Source organism: Rhinolophus sinicus, chromosome 16 (genome assembly GCF_057876585.1).
Source record: "Rhinolophus sinicus isolate RSI-liver-muscle chromosome 16, RSI-T2T, whole genome shotgun sequence".
Classification (NCBI taxonomy): Eukaryota; Metazoa; Chordata; class Mammalia; order Chiroptera; family Rhinolophidae; genus Rhinolophus; species Rhinolophus sinicus.
Genome location: NC_142516.1, coordinates 60,791,168 through 60,815,864, shown reverse-complemented (window position 1 = coordinate 60,815,864; position 24,697 = coordinate 60,791,168). Strand labels below are relative to the sequence as shown.

The 24,697-nt window shown below is 33.7% G+C and overlaps 1 protein-coding gene across 5 annotated transcripts in view; it reads right to left on the bottom strand.

Moving 5' to 3' along the window:
• CCDC171 (coiled-coil domain containing 171) overlaps positions 1–24,697 on the bottom strand; it is a 272,305-nt gene that overhangs the window by 145,657 nt on the left and 101,951 nt on the right. For all 5 annotated transcript variants that reach the window (XM_074330354.2, XM_088792782.1, XM_074330356.2 and 2 more), the window contains 2 exons: positions 17,331–17,835; positions 16,442–16,558 (listed from right to left, as the gene is read on the bottom strand). In XM_074330354.2, the coding sequence (XP_074186455.2) occupies positions 16,442–16,558; positions 17,331–17,835 (622 nt within the window). The remainder of the gene's footprint in view (positions 1–16,441; positions 16,559–17,330; positions 17,836–24,697) is intronic.

Below are 24,697 nucleotides of genomic sequence, written 5' to 3'. Positions count from 1 at the left end.
CTAAGGTCCCAGCATATCCAACATGGCTTGCTTACGGCTAGATTCATCAGGTCTGTAATTAATAATTGTGTTTAATGTTGATAAATAAAATTGTCAGTGCTCTTTCTACTAATTGGTATTCCAGATAATAGTTAATAGGTTTGTTTATGCCTTAATAAAAGTCGTGTAATTTAGTTTTCCCACTGCTAGGCAGGTCTTCATCTGTCATTACTTGTCTTATGATAATACCCACGTAAAATGACAAGCATGCAGAGATTATTTAAATTCAGCAGTATACCATTCTACATTTCAAGATCCTCTGATTTTCAAGTTAATTTAAATCTTGTCTTTACATCATAAGCACAAAAACACATATGTAGTCTGATTCATCCAACCGAAAAATGTTTCATAATTCTAAGAATACGTATGGTTTGAAAGTAAAGTGCAACATTGAATGAGAAGGCAATCGAACAGTGTTTTCTGTCGTAAAGAACCATTTCACAGAAGTCCTATGTTCAAAAATTTGGGCCTCGTTTTATTTCTTTTATTCCTCAAAGAATGAAAGGTAAATTTTTAAATTTGTGCAGCAGTCACAATTTGAAAATCATATTGCTTAGAAGTTACACATAAAATAGAAATTAATTGGACAAAAGCATAGTATCTTCCATTTAGAATTGATTTCTATCACTTACTGATGCACTGACTTCCAAGAATATAACACAGGTAATATAAGTCTAATTCTATATGCCTCTCATAAACATACTCTCTGAGAATCCCATGGACAGAAGACAGACCAGGTATAATTAAAATACACAGATCCTTCATTATCAGATTCCTTAAATAAATAATGAATAAAAAGAATTTAGTAGCTTTATATGCCAATCAACATATAATGCAGAACACTGAGTTAAAAGAATTACTACACATTTAATAAGTTGCTGTTGAAGAAATCAACAAACAGTAAAATTTACTTTACCCATAACTTTCAATATAACACATTATTCCAAAGCCTAATATATGTATTCCCTGTTTCTCCAACTGGTTTGCAACTCCTTAACTGTTTTTTTTTTTTTTTTCATCTTAGTGAACTCTTTTTAACTTCACTGTGCCAGCCTAGCATATGTTTTTATATGTTTGTTTGATTATTTATATTTCTTTTTTACTTCCATAGCAGCTGCAACAATGCTGAATATTATGATGCATTCAATAATAGCAAGATAAATTAATTAATGTTAACTTTTATGGTATGTCCAAAGTTATTGTTTTTAAATAACAGGATAAAAGCTCCTTGTTTTAAGAAATTTTCAGGAATATAAAAATAATTAAATCGTCAAAAAGAGCCAGTAAAAGCAAAAATCAACTACAATGAAATATTAATGAGTAGTGCATTTTTTTACTATATCACAGAAATGTGTTTTTGTAGACACTAACCACTCTGAAAGGTAAAATTAAGTGACAGTATAAATCTATAAGGTATTCTTCTGAATTTGTAAGATGTGGGAAAGAGGCATGTAAGTTCCTTGACTGCTGACTCTCCATGAATTACAAAAAGAACACTAAATAACTTATGCTTTGATGAGTAAAAAATGTTTTACAATATAATTCACATTATAGAGTATAGAGTACAATTAACTCAATATTAAACGAAAAAAAATTCCTCTAGTGACATAGTTGTAGAATTATTTGTATAGTGGTACAGAAAAAAAGAAAAGAGGTCACTAAAGTTTTTCGTGTCAAAACTTGTCTAGACTCTAAATGGTTGACTTGTTACATTTAACAAATTCTTGTTTATGTAAACATTTGTTAATCACTTTCCCCTATTCAATAGCACGTGTCTTTCAAGAAAGAAGAGAACCCTATGTTCTGCCTTTACTTTTTCCAACAGAAGGGGCAATATCTTACATCTAAGATTAAAACTTTAAAACAAATTCATAAAGAATTGTGTCAACCAGTAGATCTAAACATGCAGGCTACAGATCTCAGGGTATGAGAGGGGAAGCTGAAAAGTTATTACAAGCATTTCACCACTTATAACTACAACAGCTATTGCCATTTTTATCTTCATTAAACCCTAAAAAACATATACAGTATGAATAATATATGCTCATGATATTGTGAGTAATAAAATTAAAAGCCCATTAAAACATTACAGAAGTCCACTGCTACTAAAAATACAACTATTATATGGGGAGAGAGGAGTCTACAATGTTTTCTTATTAAAATGGAGCCTTCACACCCTGAAAAATTGACAAATACTCCTTTAATGAAAAGAGAGGGTAAATGAGCAATTATTTAATTAATATGTATGTAAATATGTGATTGTTTAATTATTTAATTTAATGATGTTAGTCATGAATGTAATATTAATAATAATTAGTAATATAATTAATAATGTTAACAATGTTAGAAATGTTAATCATGTTGACTGCATTAAATTCCGATTCAGATCTACATACTTGGAAACATGTTAACATCCCTGACATTTCCATTACCATCTATCTCCCTACATCCTGTTCTTAATATTTCTCCCATCTATTCAATGTTTTCAGTGATCATGGCCTTATCTCACCTATATTCTTACAAGAGTCTCCCTACTCTTCTCCACTCTTTCCCCTCTTCAGTCCATCCTCCACTGTAGATAAAGTGACTTCTAAAACACAAATAGGATCTTGTCACAACCCTTGCTTTTAATTCTCAATGACTCTCTTCACTTCTAAGAATAAATTTCAAATTCCTTAAAACATGCTCATACGACCCGACATGAGCTGATCCCTGCTTAGTTTTCCAAGAACATCCTTCACCATTATCCCTTCTATAGCAACTCCTTTTAAGTGAAACCAACACATCACAATCTCAAAGCATTCCACTGAGCAAAAACAATGCTTGTATCTCCAAATAGCTAATAATTTCAGAAATATGAATGTAGATATCAGTATTCATACATAGGACCTAATCATCATGATGAGACGTTTGCTTCAAAGTAGTGTTCCATCTAAAATTTTTAAAAATAAAATATAAATCCTATAAAAATAGTCCAAAATCCTATTTGAAAAGTAATGAGATAATTTGTCTTACCATATTTTAAAACATCAAGATATATGTTTTAAAACATTAAGATAAAACATCATACTGATGAAAACATCAGTATGATAGAGGACATAGGGAGACTAATAGGCTGGAGAGACAGGAAACAGATGTTAGTATATGTATTAATTTAATATATACTAAATGCTATATTTTAATTTAGTAGGGAAAAATGAATGATTGAATTGAAAAGTATTGAGACCAGCTGGTCATCTGGACACAAATAAATCTTAACCATTTCTCACTATTTATACCAAAAATAATTCTATATAAGACCAAGATTTAATATACAAATTGAAAATACTAGACTAAAATATGAGCAATACAACCTTGAGGTAAGGCTAGCCTTTCTAAATACATCATCAAAAGAAAATCCATAAAGTAAATGTTTAACAATTTTCTCCACATAAAAATTAAAATACACAAATTAAAATACAAACCAGAAAAACATTTATGTTACATATAGCAAAGTGTTAATATGGGTGATGATACACAGGGAGTTCTTCTAATTCCAGAAGAAATAAACAAACACCCCCATATATGAACATAATGAGATAATTTCTAAAAGAATATAAATGGGTGTAAAACAAATAAAGATATGCAACCAAATAATCAAAAATAAAGTAATAATAGTTTCTTTTGCCTTTAAAATTGATGAAGATAAAAAAGACTGTCAAAACTTCATGTACCAAAGGAATTATGAAGAAACCAGAACTCTTAATACTGTTCATGGGAGTGTAATGTAAATCAACTTTTATGAAAGGCAGACTGGCAATACTTTCCAAATGTAAAATATGCAAACTCATTTTCAGGATTTTAGCCAAGGAAACAACTGTTCAAGTGTAAAATAATTTTATGCACAAACATGTTGATTACACATAGTTTATTACAGTATTTCTTAAAATAGTGAAAAAATAAGAAAAACACCAATATCCATCAATTGGGAATTCACAGAGTAAACTATAGTGTGTGTGTGTATATACACAGGTCTGACAATTAAGCTCGTAAACTTGTTGCAACGATGTTGCTAACCTTTTTTGATATCAGAGAGATTATTCATTATGAATTTGTACCAACTAGACAAACAGTAAACCAAGTTTACTATTTGGAAATGCTGAAAAGGCTGAGTGAAAAAGTTAGACAACCTAAACTTTTTGCCAACAATTCATGGCTCTTGCATCATGACAATGCACCAGCTCACATGGCATTGTCTGTGAGGGAGTTTTTAGCCAGTAAACAAATAACTCTATTGGAACACCCTCCCTACTCACTTGATCTGGCCCCCAATGACTTCTTTCTTTACCTGAAGATAAAAGAAATATTGAAAGAAAGACGTTTTGATGACATTCAGGACATCAAGGTAATACAATGACAGCCATAATGGCCATTCCAGAAAAAGAGTTCCAAAATTTCTTCGAAGGGTGAACTAGGTGCTGGCGTCAGTGCAGTTTCCCAAGGTGAGTACTTCGAAGGTGACCGTAGTGATATTCAGCAATGAGGTAATATATGCACACACAGACACACACAACCACTGGAACAGTATGTGACCAAATACAACTAATCATGTACACCTACTTTATTGACATGGAAAGACATTTATTTTCCATTGAGTAGTATAAAACTACAAGGAGGCATTATTCCCACACCTGTGTTTGTGTGTATACATGTTTGTACACACTTATGGGAGATTTGTGGAAATCATCATTAAAGGGTTAAGAATGATTAGGCATGGCCTTTTGGGTGATTTTTATTCCTTTAAACCTTCTGTTCAGGTTTCTGTACAGTGTGAAGTTCTTACACCAAGCATAGCACTTTTATAGAAATAATAAAACTATTTTTAAAAGCACTATACACACTGTCTTCCTCATTCATTCATTCAACTGCTAGCTATAGAGTGGCTCATATGTATACAGGCATTGGGTTAGACAAAGGGGATGGGGACTTAAAACAATGATTAAGAATCAATAGATCTTTTTTGTTGCTTTCAGTTTTATATCCCACAGATCAGTGAAATCATATGGTTCTCAACTTTTTCTGTCTGATTTAGTTCTCTTAGCATAATAATCTCAAGATCCATCCATGCTGTCGCAAATGGCACTATTTCATCTTTTCTTATGGCAGGATAGTATTCCATTGCGTATATATACCACGTCTTTATCCAATCATCTATCAAAGGACACTGGTTGTTTCCATGTCTTGGCCACCGTAAATAAAGTTGCAATGAACATCGGAGCACATATAAAACTGAAAGCAAAAAAGGAGCAGGACAAACAAACACACACACACTCATAGACATAGATAATAGTTTAGCGGTTACCAGAGGATAAGGAGCGAGAGGGGTGGTAGATGAGGGTAAACGGGATGAAACATATGGTGATGGAAGGAGAACTGACTCTGGATGGTGAACACACAATGTGATATATAAATGATGTATTACAGAATTGTACACTTGAAATCTATGCAACTTTACTAACCATTGTCACCCCAATAAACTTTAATTTAAAAAAATCATTAGCTCTTTTTTCTATCAGTATTATTTATAAATAATACTATAGATATAAATGCTCAATAATAGGACTTTTCCAAAAACATATTTTGACTCAAATGATATTTGGGGGAATGATTATCTAAAGCAGGGGCTCTTGGTCATTTTTGTGCTATGGATTTCTTTGGCAGTCTGGTGGATCCTATGGATCCCCCTTCTCAGAGTACTTTTAAATACATAAATCAAAATATGTAGGATTACAAAGAAAGCAAATTTTATTGAAATGCAGTTACCAAACATTTTAAGTTTATCAATGTAGTAAATATAAGAGAATACATTTACAATACATACTAATTAAAATTAATTTTTTAAAAGACATAGTATGGTGAAAGTTGTTGCTTAGCCAAACTAAGAACATTGATCTATAAAGTGATCTTCAAGAAGGCATCATATAGGTCATGTTGGAAATCAAATTTTTTTTCCATTCAAAAGTGATAAAAATCCTGACCTACATATATGCACTGCTGCAAATATAATTTAAGTTTCTATGGTTCACTTTATAAGGTAAAGGTAGACTTCTCTCAAAAAATACCAGAATTCCACAAGGCTTTTAAATTCAAAACCTACTGTGGTAAGTTTCTGCCCTAAAGTCAGTGAGTTCATCTTTGACTAGGTCAACATATTTAATACAATTTATATCAGAAAGAAAAAGGATTGTGAATCCATGCTTTAAACTGATGCTATGCTATGACATTGGAATTTTACATAGTCATGAACAGTTCCAGGGATAAATTCTCCATTCAAAAATCATTCTTAAAAATTATGATAGGAAAATAAATTTTAATTTAAAAACCCAAATATGTGTTCAGTGTAAAATTCTTTCAAATTTTCTATATGCTTGAAAATTCTCATAATAAAAGAGTAAAAAACATTTTAAAATACAAATGCAATAACAAAAAAGAAAATCACAAAATAAAATTCAATAAATTAATGTGGCTCCCCAAAACAGACACTAGTACCTAAAGTACCAGAAATGATACATGGTCGATTGTATCATTTCAATTTCAGATATGAATGAAGTTTTATATAAATAACAAAATCCTTCAAGTTATTTCTTCTCAAACTTTACTGTGCATGTAAATCATCTGAGGGTCTTGTTAAAATGCAGATTCTAATTGAGTAGCTCTGGAGTGGAGTCTGAGATTATGCATTTCTAATACTTTCCCAGTTAATGCTAACACTGTTGTTCCACACACCACACCTGGACTAGCAAAGCTCTTTTTTATTATTTGTTAGGATTAAATAAGGCCTTAAAGCTTATAAATATATACCAATAACTACTTATTAATACAAATATCTTTACTTACTGCTTTGAACTTCTAAGAGTAAAAACTCAGTGTTATGCTGAATACAACCTAGATTTCTGAGTTTTGCCTAAAAGAGTTGCTATGACCTCTAGAAAGTTAGCTCAAATGAAAGAAAGTTCTGAGTAGTAATAGCAGGGGTATATATATTTGGGTCATCTATCTTTTAGATAATGAAGATTCAATTATAATTTAAATGTGTGACAAAATGTATTAACATTCTACTCGTATCCATTTTCTTCTGTATTTGTTCAGAGATATTGCAAAGCAAATAGGATTGGCACATTTGTTTCTATCTTGAGAAATTCAGTCTGGACCATTCATTTGAAAATATTCAGCTATCGAAAGGGTTCTTTAGTCCATTCCCATAATGATTGATATCCCAGCCCTTCAGTGGAAGTAACATTCTCCCCTGTTTGAGGTAAATGATCTCTCGCAGGCGCACCATTTGGATACCTGGAAGAGGTAATTTATCTCAAGTGGGCAAACACTTTAATGAAAGCAGGAAGGCTGCCACCTGTCCAGCATTTACAGAGGCATTATGGCAACTGGGGTCTTTGCCCACTGTCTATAAACACACCGTCAAAGTTTAAGAAGGTAGCAGGGACAACCACCTTAAGCACTTTCTGAGAAGTGAAATCAAGCCACCATATTGAAATTCTAGATTCATGAAAAGGTTTAAAGTAATACACCAGCTCACTTGAGACATCAGTACACAAAGAGACAAAACAACAAACATTTATTGGACAATTACATATACAAGGGTTAAGCAGGTTACATTTACTCCTAATAACCCTATGGGAGGGAAATTTTCTTAGCCAAATTTTACATACGAAGATATTGAGGCTGGAAAGGAATTAAGTAATTTCCCCAATGTTACACATATAGTAAGTAATGTAACCCAGACTCAACTCTAGAGTCAAAATTCTTAATTTATACTCTACATATCCAACATGTTTAACTTTCTCTCCTACATACTTTTTAAATTCTCCCTCCTCAATAGTTAATAGTATGTGCATAATTCAGAATTATAAAAATATAAGCACCTAATTTTTAAAAAGAGTAATTTACTGACTTTTTGTTTTTAACCTTAAAGCAAAGATAATACAAGCAATACAGTTACTATTTAATATATTAAAAACAACTACTTGGTATCGGCATACATGTACCAGTTTTCCTGCAGCTAAAAAGAAAAAGTGCCAATGATGCTATCAATATGTAGTCCTGACATGTAAAATGTTTTTTCAGCAAGTTCTTCAAAAAGACAGAAAGATCGATAGAAGACAAAACAGTTCTAAGAAATATTTTCTTTCATTTTAGAATTTTCAGATTTCCTAAAAAGACTTTCCCAAGATTTTGCCATTTTAGTGTCACACATGGTTGAAAGAATCAAGATATTGCTCATAATATTAGATGATTCGAGAGATAATGAATCAATTACAAATCAAAGTTAAACTGATATCTCAGATACCTGTGGTATGATAAAAACACCTTACTGCGAATTAGTCAAATAAATTAAGGAATGCACAACTGATAAATATTACCCAGACATTAAAGAATCATTCTCTAGAAGACTAATATAAATGGCGAAAAATCCTCCAACAATGACTTTTTTAAACTAAAGTCATGATAGTATATCATAAGCAAAGCACAGAATCACTTCTGTGATATTCTTGCCAAAAATGCTTAAGCTGAACCTAATCTTGAGGAAACATCCAAGAAGTCAAAATTGAGGGATAGTCTACAAATAATTGGCCTGTAATCTTCAAGGTCATGATAGTCAAGGAAAAACTGAGGAACTCTTCCATGCAGAGGAAGGCTAAAGTAACATGACTAAATGCATGTTTCTAAACCAGATGCTTTCACTACAAAAGACATGGTTGGGACACCTAGGTTAAATAGAATGGGGTCTGAATGGTAGTACCGTGTTTCCCCGAAAGTATGACCTAGCCGGACCATCAGCTCTAATGCGTCTTTTGGAGCAAAAATTAATATAAGACCCGGTCTTATTTTACTATAATATACGACCCAGTCTTATATAATAATGTAATATAATACAATATAATATAACATAATATAATACAATATAATAATATAATGCGAAGTCTTATATTAATTTTTGCTACAAAAGACGCATTAGAGCTAATGGTCTGGCTAGGTCTTATTTTCGGGGAAACATGGGTAATGTTTTCTGATGCTGACCAGTACACTCTGATTATGTACAAGGATGTCTCAGAAATGCACACTAAAATATGAGTAATGGGGCATCATTTCAGCAACTTGATCTCAAATCATTCAGAAAAAAAAGGACTTCTCTGTTGTGTACTTGCAACTTTTCTACAAGTTTAAGGTTATTTCAAAATCATTTTTAAATGCAAATATAAAACAGTATGTAGCTTATGATATAATTTATAACATTTGCTAGTCTGTTAGTGGATGGATTCGTGGGTGGCAGGATGGACGGTAGGAAGGGGGGAGGGAGGAAAAGTGGGTGGATAGGGAGACAGAGAGAGATTAAGGGGTAAAATAGATTAGAATAACATTACACACATTTTAATAGTTAACTATGCCTGTATGATAGGAAACTATTTTTATTTTTGTTATTGTTATCTGATTCTTTTTTTTTCAAGTTTTCTGAATTGACCATTTTTAAAACTGAGGCAGTAGATGTGGAGGTAATTGGTTTTTTGAAATCTGAATCCTCTCTATTGCAGACATTGTTGATTAGCTGATCCATTCCACCCATAAACTCTTCCTTCTCTTTTGCCAATTCCAGCCAGCCAGTTAAGGATAAGTGTGTGATCCAGTTTAGGCCAATGAAACAATAGCAGAAGCCTTCTGAGGGTGGGAATGTTTTCGGGAAAGCTTTTGCCTCATGGTACAAAGGGATATATTCAGCAGCCACATGACTTCATATTTTTAACAACTTTCTTGATACATAATTCACATATAATACAATTCACCCACTTAAAGTGTACAAATCAATGGTTTTTAATATATTCACAGAGTTGTGCAACCATCATCACAACTTTATAACATTTCAGTCACCCCAAAAAGAAACTCCATATACATTAGCAGTTACTTCCCATAACCTCCAACAACCTACCCAGCCTTAGGCAACCACTTATCTACTTTCTGTCTCTAGATTTGTCTAATCTGCACATTTTAAATACAGGCATCCCTTAGAGATACATGGGTTTGGTTCAAGACCACCTCAATAAAGCAAATATCACCAAAAAAGTGAGTCACACAAATTTTTTGGTATTCCAGTGCATATAAAAATTATGTTTATACCATATTGTAGTCTATTAATTATGCAGTAACATCATGTCTAAAAACATACCTTAATTTAAAAATACCTTATTGCTAAAAATTTGAACCATCATCTGACCCTTCAATGAGGCATATTCTTTTTGCTGGTGGTGGCTCTTGCCTCAATGTTGATGGCTGTTGACTCATCAGAGTAGTGGTTGCAAATGGTGGGGTGGCTATGGCCATTTTTAAAAATAAGACAACAATGAAGTTTGCTGCATTGATTGACTTGTGACTTTCATGAATGATTTCTCTACAATATGTGATGCTCTCTGATAGCATCTTACCCACAGCAGAACCCTGCTTCTGCTCTATCAACTAAGTTTGTGTAATATTCTAAATCCTTTGTTGCCAGTTCAACAATCTTCACATCTTCACCACGAGTAGATTCCATATCAAGAAACCACTTTCTTTGCTCATCCATAAGAAGCAACTCCTCATCTTTTAACGTTTTATCATTGGATTGCAGCAGTTTAATCACATCTTCAGCCTCCACTTCTAATTCTAGTTCTCTTGCTATTTCCAATCTGTAGTTATTTCCTCCACTGAAGTCTTGAACCCCTCAAAGTCATCCATGAGGGTTGGAATCAGCTTCTTCCAAACTCCTGTTAATGTTGACATCTGATTTCTTCCCACGAATCATGAGTGTTCTTTATAGTATCTAGAATGGTGAATCATTTCCAAAAGGTTTTCAATTTACTTTGGCCCAGATCCATCAGAGGAATCACAACTATGACAGCTATAGCTTTACGAAATGTATTTCTTGAATAATAAGTTTTGAAAGTTGAAATTACTCCTTGAATCATGGGCTGCAGAATGGATGTGGTGTTAGCAGGTAAAGAAAACACCATTAATCTTATGTACATCTCCATCAGAGCTCTGGGGTAGCCAGGTACATTGTCAAGAGCAGTAATATTTTGAAAGAAATCTTTTTTTCTGAGCAGTAGGTCTCAACAGTTGGCTTAAAATATTCAGTAAACCATGCTGTAACAGATGTGCTATCATTCAGGCTTTGTTGTTCCATTTCTGAAGCACAGGCAGAGTAGATTAAGCATAATTCTTAAGGGCCCTAGGACTTTTGGAATGGTAAATAAGCATTGGCTTCCACTTAAAATCACCAGCTGCATTAGGATCTAACAAGACAGTGAGCCTGCCCTTTGAAGCCTTTGAAACCAGGCATTAACTTCTCCTCTCTAGCTATGAAAGTTCTAGATGGCATCTTCTTCCAGTATAAGGCTGTTTCAGATACATTGAAAAGCTGCTGCTTCGTGTAGCCATCTTCATTGGTTATCATAGCTAGCTCTTCTGGATAACTTGCTGCAGCTTCTCCATCAGCACTTGCTGCTTCACTTTGCACATTTATGTTATGAGATGTCTTCTCTCCTTAAGCCTCATGAATCAACCTCTGCTAACTTCAAACTTCTGCAGTTTCCTCACCTTTCTCAGCCTTCATAGAATTGAGGAGAGTTAGGGCCTTGCTCTGGATTAGGTTTTGGCTTAAGGAAATGTTGTTGTTGGTTTGACGTTCTATCCAGACCAGTAAAACTTTCTCTGTATCAGCAATAGGCTGGTTTCACTTTCTTGTCATTCCTGTGTTCACTGGAGTAACACTTTTAATTTTTTTTAATTAAAGTTTATTGGGGTGACAATCGTTAGTAAAGTTACATGGATTTCAGGTGTACAATTCTGTAATGCATCATCTATATATCACATTGTCCATTCCCCACTTTTAATTTCTTTCAGGAACTTTTCCTTTGCATTCACAATTTCACTGTTGGACGCCAAGAATCCTAGCTTTCAGTCTATCTCAGCTTTTGACCTGCCTTCCTCACTAAGCTTTTGATTTAAAACGAGAGACGTGCAACTCTTCCTTTCATTTTAACACTTAGAGGCCATTGTAGGATTATAAATTGGCCTAATTACAAAATTGCTGTGTCTCAGGGAGCAAGGAGGCTCAAGGAGAGGGAGAGAGCTGGGGAAGGGCTGGTCAGTGGAGCAGTGAGAACACACACAACATTTACTAAGTTCACCATCGTACACGGGTACAGTTTGTGGCACCTCAAAACAATTACAATAGTAACAGCAAAGACCACTGATCACAAGTCACCACAATAAATATAATAAGAATGAAAAAGTTTGAAATATTGCAAGAATTACCAAAACGTGACACAGAGACACAAAGTAAGCAAATGCTGTTGGAAAAACGGTGCCAATAGACTGCTCAATGCAGAGTTCTCACAAACCTTCAATTTGTTAAAAAAAAAAAAAAAAAAAAAAAAGCACAATAAATGTCAAGTACAATAAAGTGGGGCACAATTAAAATGAGGTATGCCTGAAAATGGAATCATACAATATGTGATCTTTTGTGAGTAGCTTTTTTTTAACTTAGCATAGTGTTTTCAAGGTTCATCCATGTTGCAGCATGTATCAGTACATCATTCCTTTTAATGGCCGAACAATATTTCATCATTTAGATATTTATCCATTCATCAGTTGATGGACATTTGGGTTTTTCCACTTTTTGGCTATTATGCATAAGGCTACAATGAACAGTCATGCACAAGTTTTTATATGGATATATGTTTTCATTTCTTTTGGCTATATATCTAGGAGTGTATTGCTGGTGCCTATGATAATTCTGTTCAACATTTTGAGGAATTCCTAGACTCTTTTCCAAGGCAGCCGTATCATTTTTCATTTCCCACCAACAATGTATGAATGCCTTCACATTACGTCCTTACCTTTTCCTTCCTGCCCTTACACAATGTTGACGCCTGAAAGCAGAGTAGCCAGCTTAAAACGAGGAGGCATAAACATGACGATGCTAAGGATGGCAGAGCAGAAAGACACAGTCTGGATTTCTACCAATGTCCAAACTTTCTATCATTTGGGAGGAAAAAATTTTATACAATTCATCTACTTTAAATGGGTCTTCTATTAGTTACAAAGGAAGCAATCCTGCAATGCCCCCAAACATAATAACTTCACTATATTCTGAAGAAGAAATTTCTCCTTGATCTGTATATGCTTATTTATAACAAAACCACATTTTAAAAAGTTAGAGCTGTATGAGATATGTAAATTATCTTGAAATTTTAAGGTAAACGTATTTTCATTGGATCCAAATTTTTATGAATGTTCTTTATTATTCAGTTAATGCAATAAATCTTCATAATAACCAATATTTGAAAAGTAAGAAACTAAGAAAAGTAAGCAAACTAGTAAACAAAGACTATATTAAGCACTTTACAAATTAAGTCATTTAGTCCTCTAAACAACTCTATGAGATAAGTGATAACTATATTCTCATTTAACAAATAAATAAAATAAAGAATTTAAATAACTTGCTATGTCACACAGCTAGTCAGAACCAGTATTGAAAGTGAGGCAGAATCCTTACTTAACCCTACACTGTGTTACCACCACTATAGAGCACTTGAGCAATTTTAGAATAGAAAATTAATAATGAATAGACTAAAAATGTGTACAGGTAGACACCTAGTGTCTCTTCTTTCATGTTATGTACTACTTTCATGGTGAGATGCGTGGTAGGGAACAATTTTTTTAGCACCCATCTATGTCAGGTACTGTACAAAATTTTAACAAAATTATCTTATTAAACCCTCGTAACAACCAGGAAGATGACGCCATCTCCATTTATGGATAGAGTCTGTGGGCCAGTAAAGTTAAGTAACTTGCCCAATTTCACACCACTAATAACTAACAGAGCTAGACACAAAATCAAATCTGCCTTGTTCAAAGCTAGTGCTCTTTCTACTATACAATAATGCTTACCTTCTTAGGTTATTCACACACTTAAATTATAAACTCAACGTGACTATATAAGCTGCTATGGCTTTACATTTATTACCCTCATTATTATCTGTTGATAACCTTTCATATACTTTAACTGTCTGAAACTATGTTCCCATCCTGTATGCTAAAACATCTGAAATTTCTACTACTAGGATACATTTAAAAATGAAAACATGCAACCTGGAAAAGATAATATATTAACCCCTCATCATGTTGAAGGAATTATTCTATAAGCCGAGCTAGTTAAGTCACCTGCAGAAGAGGTCCACACTGATTATTTCTGTACTAGTCCAGTAATAGTCAATTATCTACCTGCCCAGACCACATCCCTTCCAATACGCTTTAGGAAATTGATGCACCAATTATTCTCCCTCCCCCTATAAGCAAGTTACTTTCTCTTCCTTAAGTAGTGTTCGTTAGGTAACAAACATTTAAAGCTTCCCCTAAAAGTAAGTTTCCCTGAACTTGCTATTTCTTCAAGCTACTAGAGGCATAACCAGGTTCTAACATCAAAGGCAGCTGTGTTCCTAGAATACGCAAGCACTTAAGAGACACCACTCTTGGTCTACCTTATACTTGATAGGTCTTAGCTACACCTATTTTTATCAGGGTTTCAATAACCATAGTGTCAACATTTTAACTTAAAAATGTTACAAGGGGCCACTTTTGGAAAACGTGCTGAGGGCAGGGATCACTGCCTACTTTTATAAAACTTCTACAATCTAATCCCATGCCAATAATCCAAACTTTCTCCCACAAATCCCTAATATAGTTATTACATTTTAGGAATCACCATCTATAAGCCAGGTCTGCTAGGCATGGATTTCCATTCTCATCTCTTTCATGTCCCTTCTTCCCATTCTGTGCTTATTCCCACCTCCGCATCTCTGCTTAAACCTTGCCCTTCATCTGAATGCCATCTCTCCTCTCTAATTTATTATCATTCTAGGCCCAACTAAATTACCAGCTCCCCCTGAAACGTCCCCAACAATCATATGCCCATGTTGCAATACATCTTCTTTGGATTCCTACGTTCAAAGCCTATACTGCCCAACCCAATCTTTGACTACAGTTTGCCTAGCATTGTTCATGAGTTGTCATTCTTGTTCTATAACCATTGTGCATATTTTCTATAGGGCCAGACCAAGTGACATATTTTTCTTTTACCTCCTAAAGTATATATAACATGGAAATAAGAGGAAAACACATCCAACAAAGTAATAGTATAGAATAACATTAAAACAAGATTATAGCTTAAGAAACCAATCTACTTTTAAGTGTCCACATATCCACAAAAAATATGGCTAACACAAATTATCTGTTTATTAAAATAAATCCAAAACTTTTAATAAGTTCTTTCAAAAATGTTCAGTTTTCTTTGAAGTTATAATACCACCATTCTTAAAATACACTTATTTAGACTTTTATTTCAGACTCCTAAACCAATGTGTTGAGATTTTGCCAATCCATTAAACACGCATATTGCTTACCAATATCAATGACCACAATGCAAAAAACAACCTTTGAATCATAAATTTCCTTCTACAAAAGCTTAGGTTTAGCTACTTGAAATCACACTGAATGACGTGTATTTACAAAGCAGAGCTATCTAGATAATTAAATTACATCCCAAATTATTTCATTAATGCTTACAACATTTCATCAAGCAGGCAACTATTAACAAGTGCATTATATTATTTGTGGTATTAATGTGTCTGAAATGACAATAATTATTAGTCCAATGACATAACTTAACCAGTAGGTAACAGTATGTTATTCTCCTAGCATAGAGCAATTAGCTTTCACTGAACTTTTCACCTAAACACATCATGTTATCTCAGTCATGAAAAAATAAACTTGAATTTTAGACCTTTCGAAATCACAAATTATAGGTCGTTCCACACCTGGTGGAAAGGAATAGGCAATTCAAGTTAACTCTACTTAAAATTAATTAGAAAAAATAAAAACACATTACCAAATGAGAGAGGAAAATTTTCTACTGGCTTAGTTATTACTCAAAGTTCTAAAATTTATAGCCAGAAATAGAAATGAAGAAAGACTAAAACATTGGAAAGAACATTACCAGTTTTACTTAATAAAAAAGCTAATTATGAGCTTTCCATAGGAAAATCAGATCACAAAGGGAAAAAAAATAAGGTGGATATATTCACCAAGAAATGTCATTTAATTTCCCCATAAAGACAAAATTACCCATCAACATTTACATTAATTCCCTACATCATTAAATATAGATTTAACAATGTCTCTGCACCTGAATAAAAGAAAGATGATAACAAATGTATTTTCTTCCTAGATGGTTTATTAGAATTTGTACCATAAAGCTTTTCTGGACATTTACTTTTAAATGAATTTTGCAAGAACATAAAAGAGGGAATCATACCTGTTTTAGTAATGACTTCCTGTAACTCAGCCATAGAAGTGATTATTGCAGCAAGAAGGTCAGAACTGGTGAGCCAACTGAGCGCTTGCAAACAACGTAACTGCTCCTTTTGATGTTCTGCAAAAGTTGAAAAAAAAATCCATTATGCAATGCTACAAAAATTTATTAAAATCCATGTTTAAAATTCATAGTAATGTTTAACTATTTAAGAAATAGATCAAAAGTTGTAGACAGAACTTTGCCTGATGCAGAAAAGTCTACAAGAAATGTTAGATTTGATTGACTATTTATTTATATATTTGACTGTTAACTGTCATTGGACATCAAAAAAGAGAGAGAAGGAAATTTTCTTTAGTTCTACTTACATTACTTAAGAGCTTGATGTTAAAAATTGAAATCATTGTTTCCTTAGGATAGCATTCAAAAAATGTTATATATGTCTCATTTATATTTGTTTCATTTCCACTGAGTTCTTCAATAGATTTTTAACTCTGATCATTTTATACTGATTCATAGAAAGTGAAAATAAATTATACTGATATTTAATTTTAAATAGGGCAGTCTCTGGATTAATTTAATTGAAAAATTGCTCTATAAACTCTTCACTCTACTGTGAAAAGATCATTCAAATATAATAAAGCCAGACAACGTTGAAATTACATATATTTGCTACTTTCTTTATACTTTAATGTTTAAAACAAAAAATCAAAACCTAATTTATACATAAATATACATTTATACACACATGTATTTATATACGCATGGGATTATGTTATATGACTTAATATATTAAATGATTTTTTTTAAGTTTTTGCGTAATGGCAAAACATATTCACATTGTACATCACTTATATTCAACTTAGAATTTTAAAAGCACAATTTGTCTTACTTGGAAATTTATGTTTGTCTTTCGGCTCTCCTGTACACACTAACATGCCTATGCCTTCTTTGAAACTTTCCATCCAGGTAAAAAGAGAGGCACATGATTGGCCTAAAACCCTGAGTCTGTTTGCTGCCAAAATTGCAATAACACCTTTCCGGAATACACGTATCAATCCTTTGAATGGTTTTTTCTTCATCTTGGCTTCCTCTTGCTTTTTTTCCTCTACTGTTGACAAAGCCTGGGCTAGAGTTCTTACTTCCAATTTGAACAACTCAAAGGTGTTAACTTGCTCCTGGAGAAAATCTCTCTGTGTAGATAAGGCACATGATCGGCTATAGAGAGGATATAAGGCACCAGCCATCAATGCACAGGCTGCCAGCAAGGATGTTTGCTCCTTTTGAGTCTGTGATAAGACATTTTTGACGCGTGAATTTTCAAGAACCAACTGTTCATGTGACTTCTCAATACGGTTCAATTTTTCCATATTTTTTTCAGCAATTTCCTGAAATTTCTATAAGAAGAGAAGTCAAATAATATATTTAATCATGAAACAAATAGGCGTTTTATTAATACCTCTTTATAGAAAGAAAAAAATGTTTCCTGACAAAACTACTACTTCTTCAAAAGATCCATGTTCTAAAATATCCAAAAAATACATATGATACAACAACAGTGGGCCAAATAGCTTAGATCTGAATGTGCACATTGATTTTTAAATCCTCTTACATAGAAGCTTTTTATAAAGTAGAACACATAAATTTAAAAATACTTCATGAATTTCCTGCACACTTACAAATAAATACACATATTTAGAAATAGATAATTTCCCCTCTTCCATTTCTCATAAGTTTTCCTCTTCCATTCCTCACTAACTTTTATTTCCTGCTTTTAAACAGAAATTATACCAATAGAGGTTCTCATATATATATATATATATATATATATATATATATATATATATATATATAAATATTTCACTTCTACCAAAATAAACAAAGGGTTAAATCAGTGATACAACAAATAGCACTTGACTGTCTGCCATTTACCAGAAGAGAAGGGACTGGCTCTCAGAACATACTTATATTTCAGTTCCTTTCTTACATACAAAATACAGCGCTAGTTGTAGGAGGAAATACTAGTTGTAAGCTGAACCTCAGCAGCTCTCTGATTCTAAAACTTAATTTGAAACACTAACAAATTTAAACTGCAGGTAGCACATTTTAATCATTAGAAAATAAGCTAGCTCTCTATGAAATCTTATGTCTAATCATTTAGGAATTGCTGAGGTAGAGTAAATTTTAGAAGATATCAGATCCCAATTTCCTTTACAGATGCATTTATCATTCAATAAACATTTATCGATTACTCACTAAATTGCATGTGCTAGGAAAACAGACAAGTAAATCAATTATTGTGGTATAATGCTATGATAGAGCTATGCATGATCGCCAGAGGTACAAACACATCATTGTCATGACATTAACAGGCTTTTGGAGGGTCACAACAAAGGACAAGTAGGATTGAAGTATGTAATAGAAAGAATTTTTTTAAAAAAGAAAAAGCCTAATCCACCGATAGAGAGGCTGGCCATAGCGACCCTAACATAATTTAATCTAATCTGTATAATCAATGGTGATTTGATGGCTTCATTTGGATCTTTACTTGGCCAAGCAAGATGCCATGACTTGGCCATGAACCTCTTCCTTTTTACGAGTAGGCCACGGGGGTTCAATTTGAATAAGTAGGTTCAATCGAATTTGTATATATATATGATAAAGTGAAGTGCTGTCTTCATTGTGAGAGAATCCTTTTGGGGGCAGTCAGGAAAATACTTATCTTTGTATTACTAGTTCAGACTGCACTCTGTCTAAAATTTACTGTTGATCTTTGGGAGAGGCTTATAGTGTGTTTGTGATTCAAGAATTACCCACAAAACAACTAAAAGAGTCAAAGGAATTTCTAAAACTTACATTGGCAGGAAGACCTCAAAGGTGATCATCAGACTAGGAGAAAAATCAGAGTACTGACAATTAAGTTCACGAACTTGTTGCAATGATGTTGCTAACCATTTTTTATATCAGAGGGATTATTCATTATGAACTTTTACCAACTGGACAAACAGTTAACCAAGTTGACTATTTGGAAGTGCTGAAAAGGCTGCATGAAAAAGTTAGATGACCTAAACTTTTCGCCAACAATTCATGGCTCTTGCACCACAACAATGCACCAGCTCACACGGCACTGTCTGTGAGGGAGTTTTTAGCCAATAAACAAATAACTATTGGGACACCCTCTATAGTCACCTGATCTTGCCCCCAAGACTTCTTTGTTTACCCAATGATAAAGGAATATTGAAAGGAAGACATATTGATGCCATTCAGGACATCAAGTGTAATACGACTACAGCTCTGATTGCCATTCCAGAAAAAGAGTTCCAAAATTGCTTTGAAAGGTGGACTAGGTGCTGGTGACAGTGCATAGCTTCCCAAGGGGAGTACTTCGAGGGTGACCACAGTGATATTCAGCAATGCGGTATGTAGCACTTTTTCTAGGATGAGTTCACGAACTTAATTGTCTGCCCTCGTACAAACTCTTGACTACTCTGCAAGATTTGGTGGCAAAGCCTACCATTGACAATGTTCACAGGTAGTAGCGAAAAAATTCAAACTTGCACAAATATACTGCTAAGGAAAGTAACTTCTGAACCAAAAGCAATTCTGAGTCTGGAGGACAGGTTCCCAAAGGTGTACAGTAAGTAGAAGGAGGCACTCAGAGGTATAATCCTGAGCACAAAAGAGTAAAGGCCATATACAAAAGGCCACTCTCTGAAGGATTCAACTTCTTCAATGCTTGCCCTTGGGCAGGGAAAAAGCTGTATTTTAGACATGGTTTTAAATGTTTCTATACTGTAATTCCCTTTATTTACTCTAACTCTTCTCCAAAGTCTGACCCAGCCACTTCTGTGAGAAACAAAGGAATGAGGAAATAAAGGAGTTGTGGCTTGCCCCTAACCACATCTCCACTGGCAGACAAGCTGTGGTAGCGGGACGCTCTCATCGGGACTGTGTCCCAGAGCTCCAGACAAGGACACTTGCAAAGGAGGTGGGATCCCACTGGTATCAGCTGAAAGAAGCCAGAAACTGTGAGAAGCACTAGCCAGGTGAACTGCTTGGAAGAGGTGAGACATCCTTTCAAGAGACTGACACTCAAATTGTAGCTAGAGAAAGCAGGAAGACTAGCATGTAAAAACAGAAGAGTCAGAAAACAGGATAATGTGTTCTAAGGAAGTACAAATAATCCAGTACGTCTGAAGAAAACAGGAGAATGATGAAAATTTTAGAAGATAAAATTAGATAACAGATGATTAAACTAAGGAATTTAAACTTTATCTGAAAAGTTATGAAAAGCCACAAAATCCTGGAACAGTCTCTATGCTTTAGTAAATGGGTGGAGAATCAGAAATACAAATAAAGACTGCCAAGGGTAACAACAGGGTTGCAGGGAACAGGGATAGAATGAGGGAAGTATATGAAAATTACAAAGGTTAATTCCATATTCCCTCCAAAATCAATTCCATCAGCTCAATTAGAGCCAAAAAAAGGAAAACTGTAGAAAATATAAAAGAGGCACATTGGTCATAGCTATGTAGTAGAAATAAACATGAATTTAATCAGATTCCAGGTGGCCACCTATTTACATATTTACAGATCTCAAAATCTCAGGCAGAAGTGTTTTTCCAACAAAACTTACGTTTTAGAGTAAAAAATGGTGAAAAGTTATATTTGCCAATGATATTTTAAATATTTAAAAATAATATTCAAACCCATTGGTCCAAATCAAATGGAATGCTGAAGGAGGAGTACAAGGAAAGCAAGGCAATCGTGGAAAAGGTTTCATTTTAGCGCATGATTCATTGCAAACTCCTCCACGGTGTACAGCTGGTCTATTTCCACAACCCATCAGGTTAAAGCTAACAGCATTTTAAAGAGGCAGCCAGAAATAGGTGGTCCTGGGATGAGGATGAGAAGGTAATCAAAACATGGACAGAAAAAAATAAAAATTTAAAATACATTACCAAAAATACCCCACTTCTCTCCATCTAAAGAAAAACAGGAACATGATAGAATTTTTTAAAAACAGGACTGAGATTCCTGCCTTACACAGCCACTTTTCATTTTAGGTTACCTAGCAGAAGTAGTGGCATGTAACAAGGCAATTTCTGAAGATTTTTATGTCATTTCGTGGCCCCCAAATTTTGATCATTTATAATGATTATATATTAAAAAGTTCAGATTAATACTAATTACTACCACTATGGATGATTTCATGAGACTTGTAAGAAAGAGAAGCCATTCACAATTGCTAAAAGAATAAAAATCGTTAAAAGAAGAAAAAGAATACATGTGAAGTCTGTTTAAATATAAATAACCTCTAAAGACCGTTTAACAACCATCTGCTGTCTTAAATCATTCTTGGTTTAAGTAATTATAATCAAATAACAAGTATCAAAGGTTATTAAAAAATATATATCAACCAGGCCAATATCAACTATATAACTAGGATTAATAAAGTGGGATATTTTAATTAAAGATTTTTAAACAATGAAATTAAATTTTCAAAGCTCTTAGTGACAAATTAGGTTAACAAAAAAAAAAAAAACCTCAGTAATATTAAGACTTAATGAGAGTTGAGAGTTTTGTTCATTTCTTAATGGATGTACATTTCTACATCCCTGGCATCTCCATTGAAATCCAGAATCACAGATCTGACTGTCTAGTAGACATCTCCAGTAAAATGCCTCACAGCCATCTCAAGCTAAAGTATCCAGGCCAGTACTGTTGATTTTAGTCCTAAAAGGGTTCATAACAGTCTTCTTTATATTAGGAAATTGCACCAACATTCACCAAACCATCCAAGTCAAAAATTTTGTAGTCCCTCTTAACTCTTCCTTCCTTCACCCTATTTTCTGCATTCCCAAATCAAAACCATCAGCAAGAAAAACATACATCCTGATTCATCTCCACTGTTACCAGCCTAGTTCCAGCTATCATCACCACCAGCAATTCATGCCCATTTCAATGCTATGTCAGATTATGTCAATCCAATCCTATCGCTTAACCTTTGTCTTTACTAACCCAAGGTTCTCCACTCAAGTCACAACACCCCCACATGCCTTCTCACGTAAGGCTTCACTTTCTCCCATAGCCTCCACTTGAAGAAAAAGGAGAGAAACATCTGCTCCTTTAGTATCCAGACAGGAACCTCACCAGCACTTTTCACAAATTAACCACATTCTCTAGCACCCCTAGGTTCTCTCCATCTCCACTCCCCTAACGTTATTCAAATTCTAGTAATCTTCAGAACCCATTTCAGAATCTATCTATTCCATGACTAGACTATTCCCTTTACTATCATTCTCACTCACACTGACTTTGACCATCTCTGAACATAATTAAACTACTCAAGCATTTAATTCCTACACTGCTACTTATTTATATCATGTGTATATATCTACTCTCCCTCAAATACAATAGAGTAATTCCTAGAGGCCAGGAATTATTTACTACAGCGCCTGTCACCGTGCTCTATACCCCACAGGTATTTAATAAATATTGAATGAATTAAATAATCCTTTATACACTTTTCCTTTGTGGTTACCACAGTGTTTTACCAATAATAGGCACTGAATAAAAAGCTTTTTAAATGTAAAGAGAAAGAAATATACAATCAAAAAAAGATATAGTTTGCAAAAATAATTTGGAACTGATCAACATGTCAGAATTCTGTTTTAAATTATTCGGATATTCCACAGGGACCGTCAGAGGTACTGCATTATTTACTGTGAATTATTCCTGAAGAACAAAGCTTGTTTGATGGTAAGGCTGGAAACGGCTTTAAGAGCAAATTTTCCTTAAAAAAAAAAACCTATGTTTTTTGCATAAGGTGATTAAAGGCCAATATTTTTAAAGCAAACAGAAAGAACATTTCCTTCAAATGGGACAGAAGCATTCCTAGTACTAAAATGTTCCTTAGTGTGTATAATTTCAAAAATAATATTCAAAAAATTATCCTCCCATAAAACAGTCTTATTTTGGGGAGGGGAAAAAAACCTGAAAATAAAGGATGGATACCTTTTACACAGATTTCTTTGTCATATCAAAAATGCTATATAATTTCACTAGTTTTCCTTTACACACTGTATGATTCCCTTTATATGACACTCCATAAAAGGCAAAACTATGAGAATGGACAACAAACCTGTGGTTCCCATACATGATCAATTGTTTTTCACAAAAAGAGGAAGGCTATGCAATGAGAAAGTCAAGTCTTGAACAAGTGGTGTGGGAAAGTCAAGTAAATGCAAAGGGAAAATGAACCTCAGCCTCTACCTATCATCACACGCAAAAATTAATTTGAAATGGATCACAGACCAAAATACAAAAACTAAGACTATAAAACTAAAAGAAACAACAGATTGGGATGGCCAGATAACTCAGTTGGTTGGAGCGCGTGCTCTTAACAACAAGGTTGCTGGTTCAACTCCCACATAGGTGGTGGGCTGTGACCCCCACAACTAGATTGAAAATGACAACTGGACTTGGAATTGAGCTGCGCGCTCCGCGACTAAGATTGAAAGGACAATTTGACTTGGAGCTGGTGGGTCCTGGGAAAAAAACACACTGTTCCCCAAAAGAGTCCTGGAAATACACTGTTTCCCAATAAAGTCCTATTCCCCTTCTCCAATAAAATCTTTAAAAAAAAAAAGAAAGAAACAACAGATTATCTTCACAACCTTGGGATACAGAAAGATTACTTAACACATAAAAATAAATTCTCTAAAGGGAAAAAGATTTGTAAGTTGGATTTCAATAATATTTTAAAACTTATGATCAAAAGAAACATTAAAAACTGAAAAGGCAAATGAGCAACTGGAAGAAAATATTTCTGATACATATATATGTAAAAGGATTTACACCGAGAATATATAAAGAACTCTTACAAATCAATAATAAAAACACAAACAACCCACATTTTTAAATGGGCAAATACTTAGAGAGATACTTCACAAAAGAAAATGTATGAATGGCCAATAAGTACATGAAAAATGCTCAACGTCATCAATCACCAAGAAAATGTAAATTAAAATCACAATGAAGTACCATTTTAAAACAACTAGAAGGGCTAAAATTTAAAAGACTGACAATATCAAATGTTGCAGAGGATATAAAACAATGCAAACTCTAATACACTGAGGATAGAAATATAAAGTGATACAACCATTTTGCTAAAAAAAAACTTTGACGGATTTTAATAAATATACAACAATCCTATAACCTAGCAATTGTACTTTTAACCAAGAAAAATCAAAACAT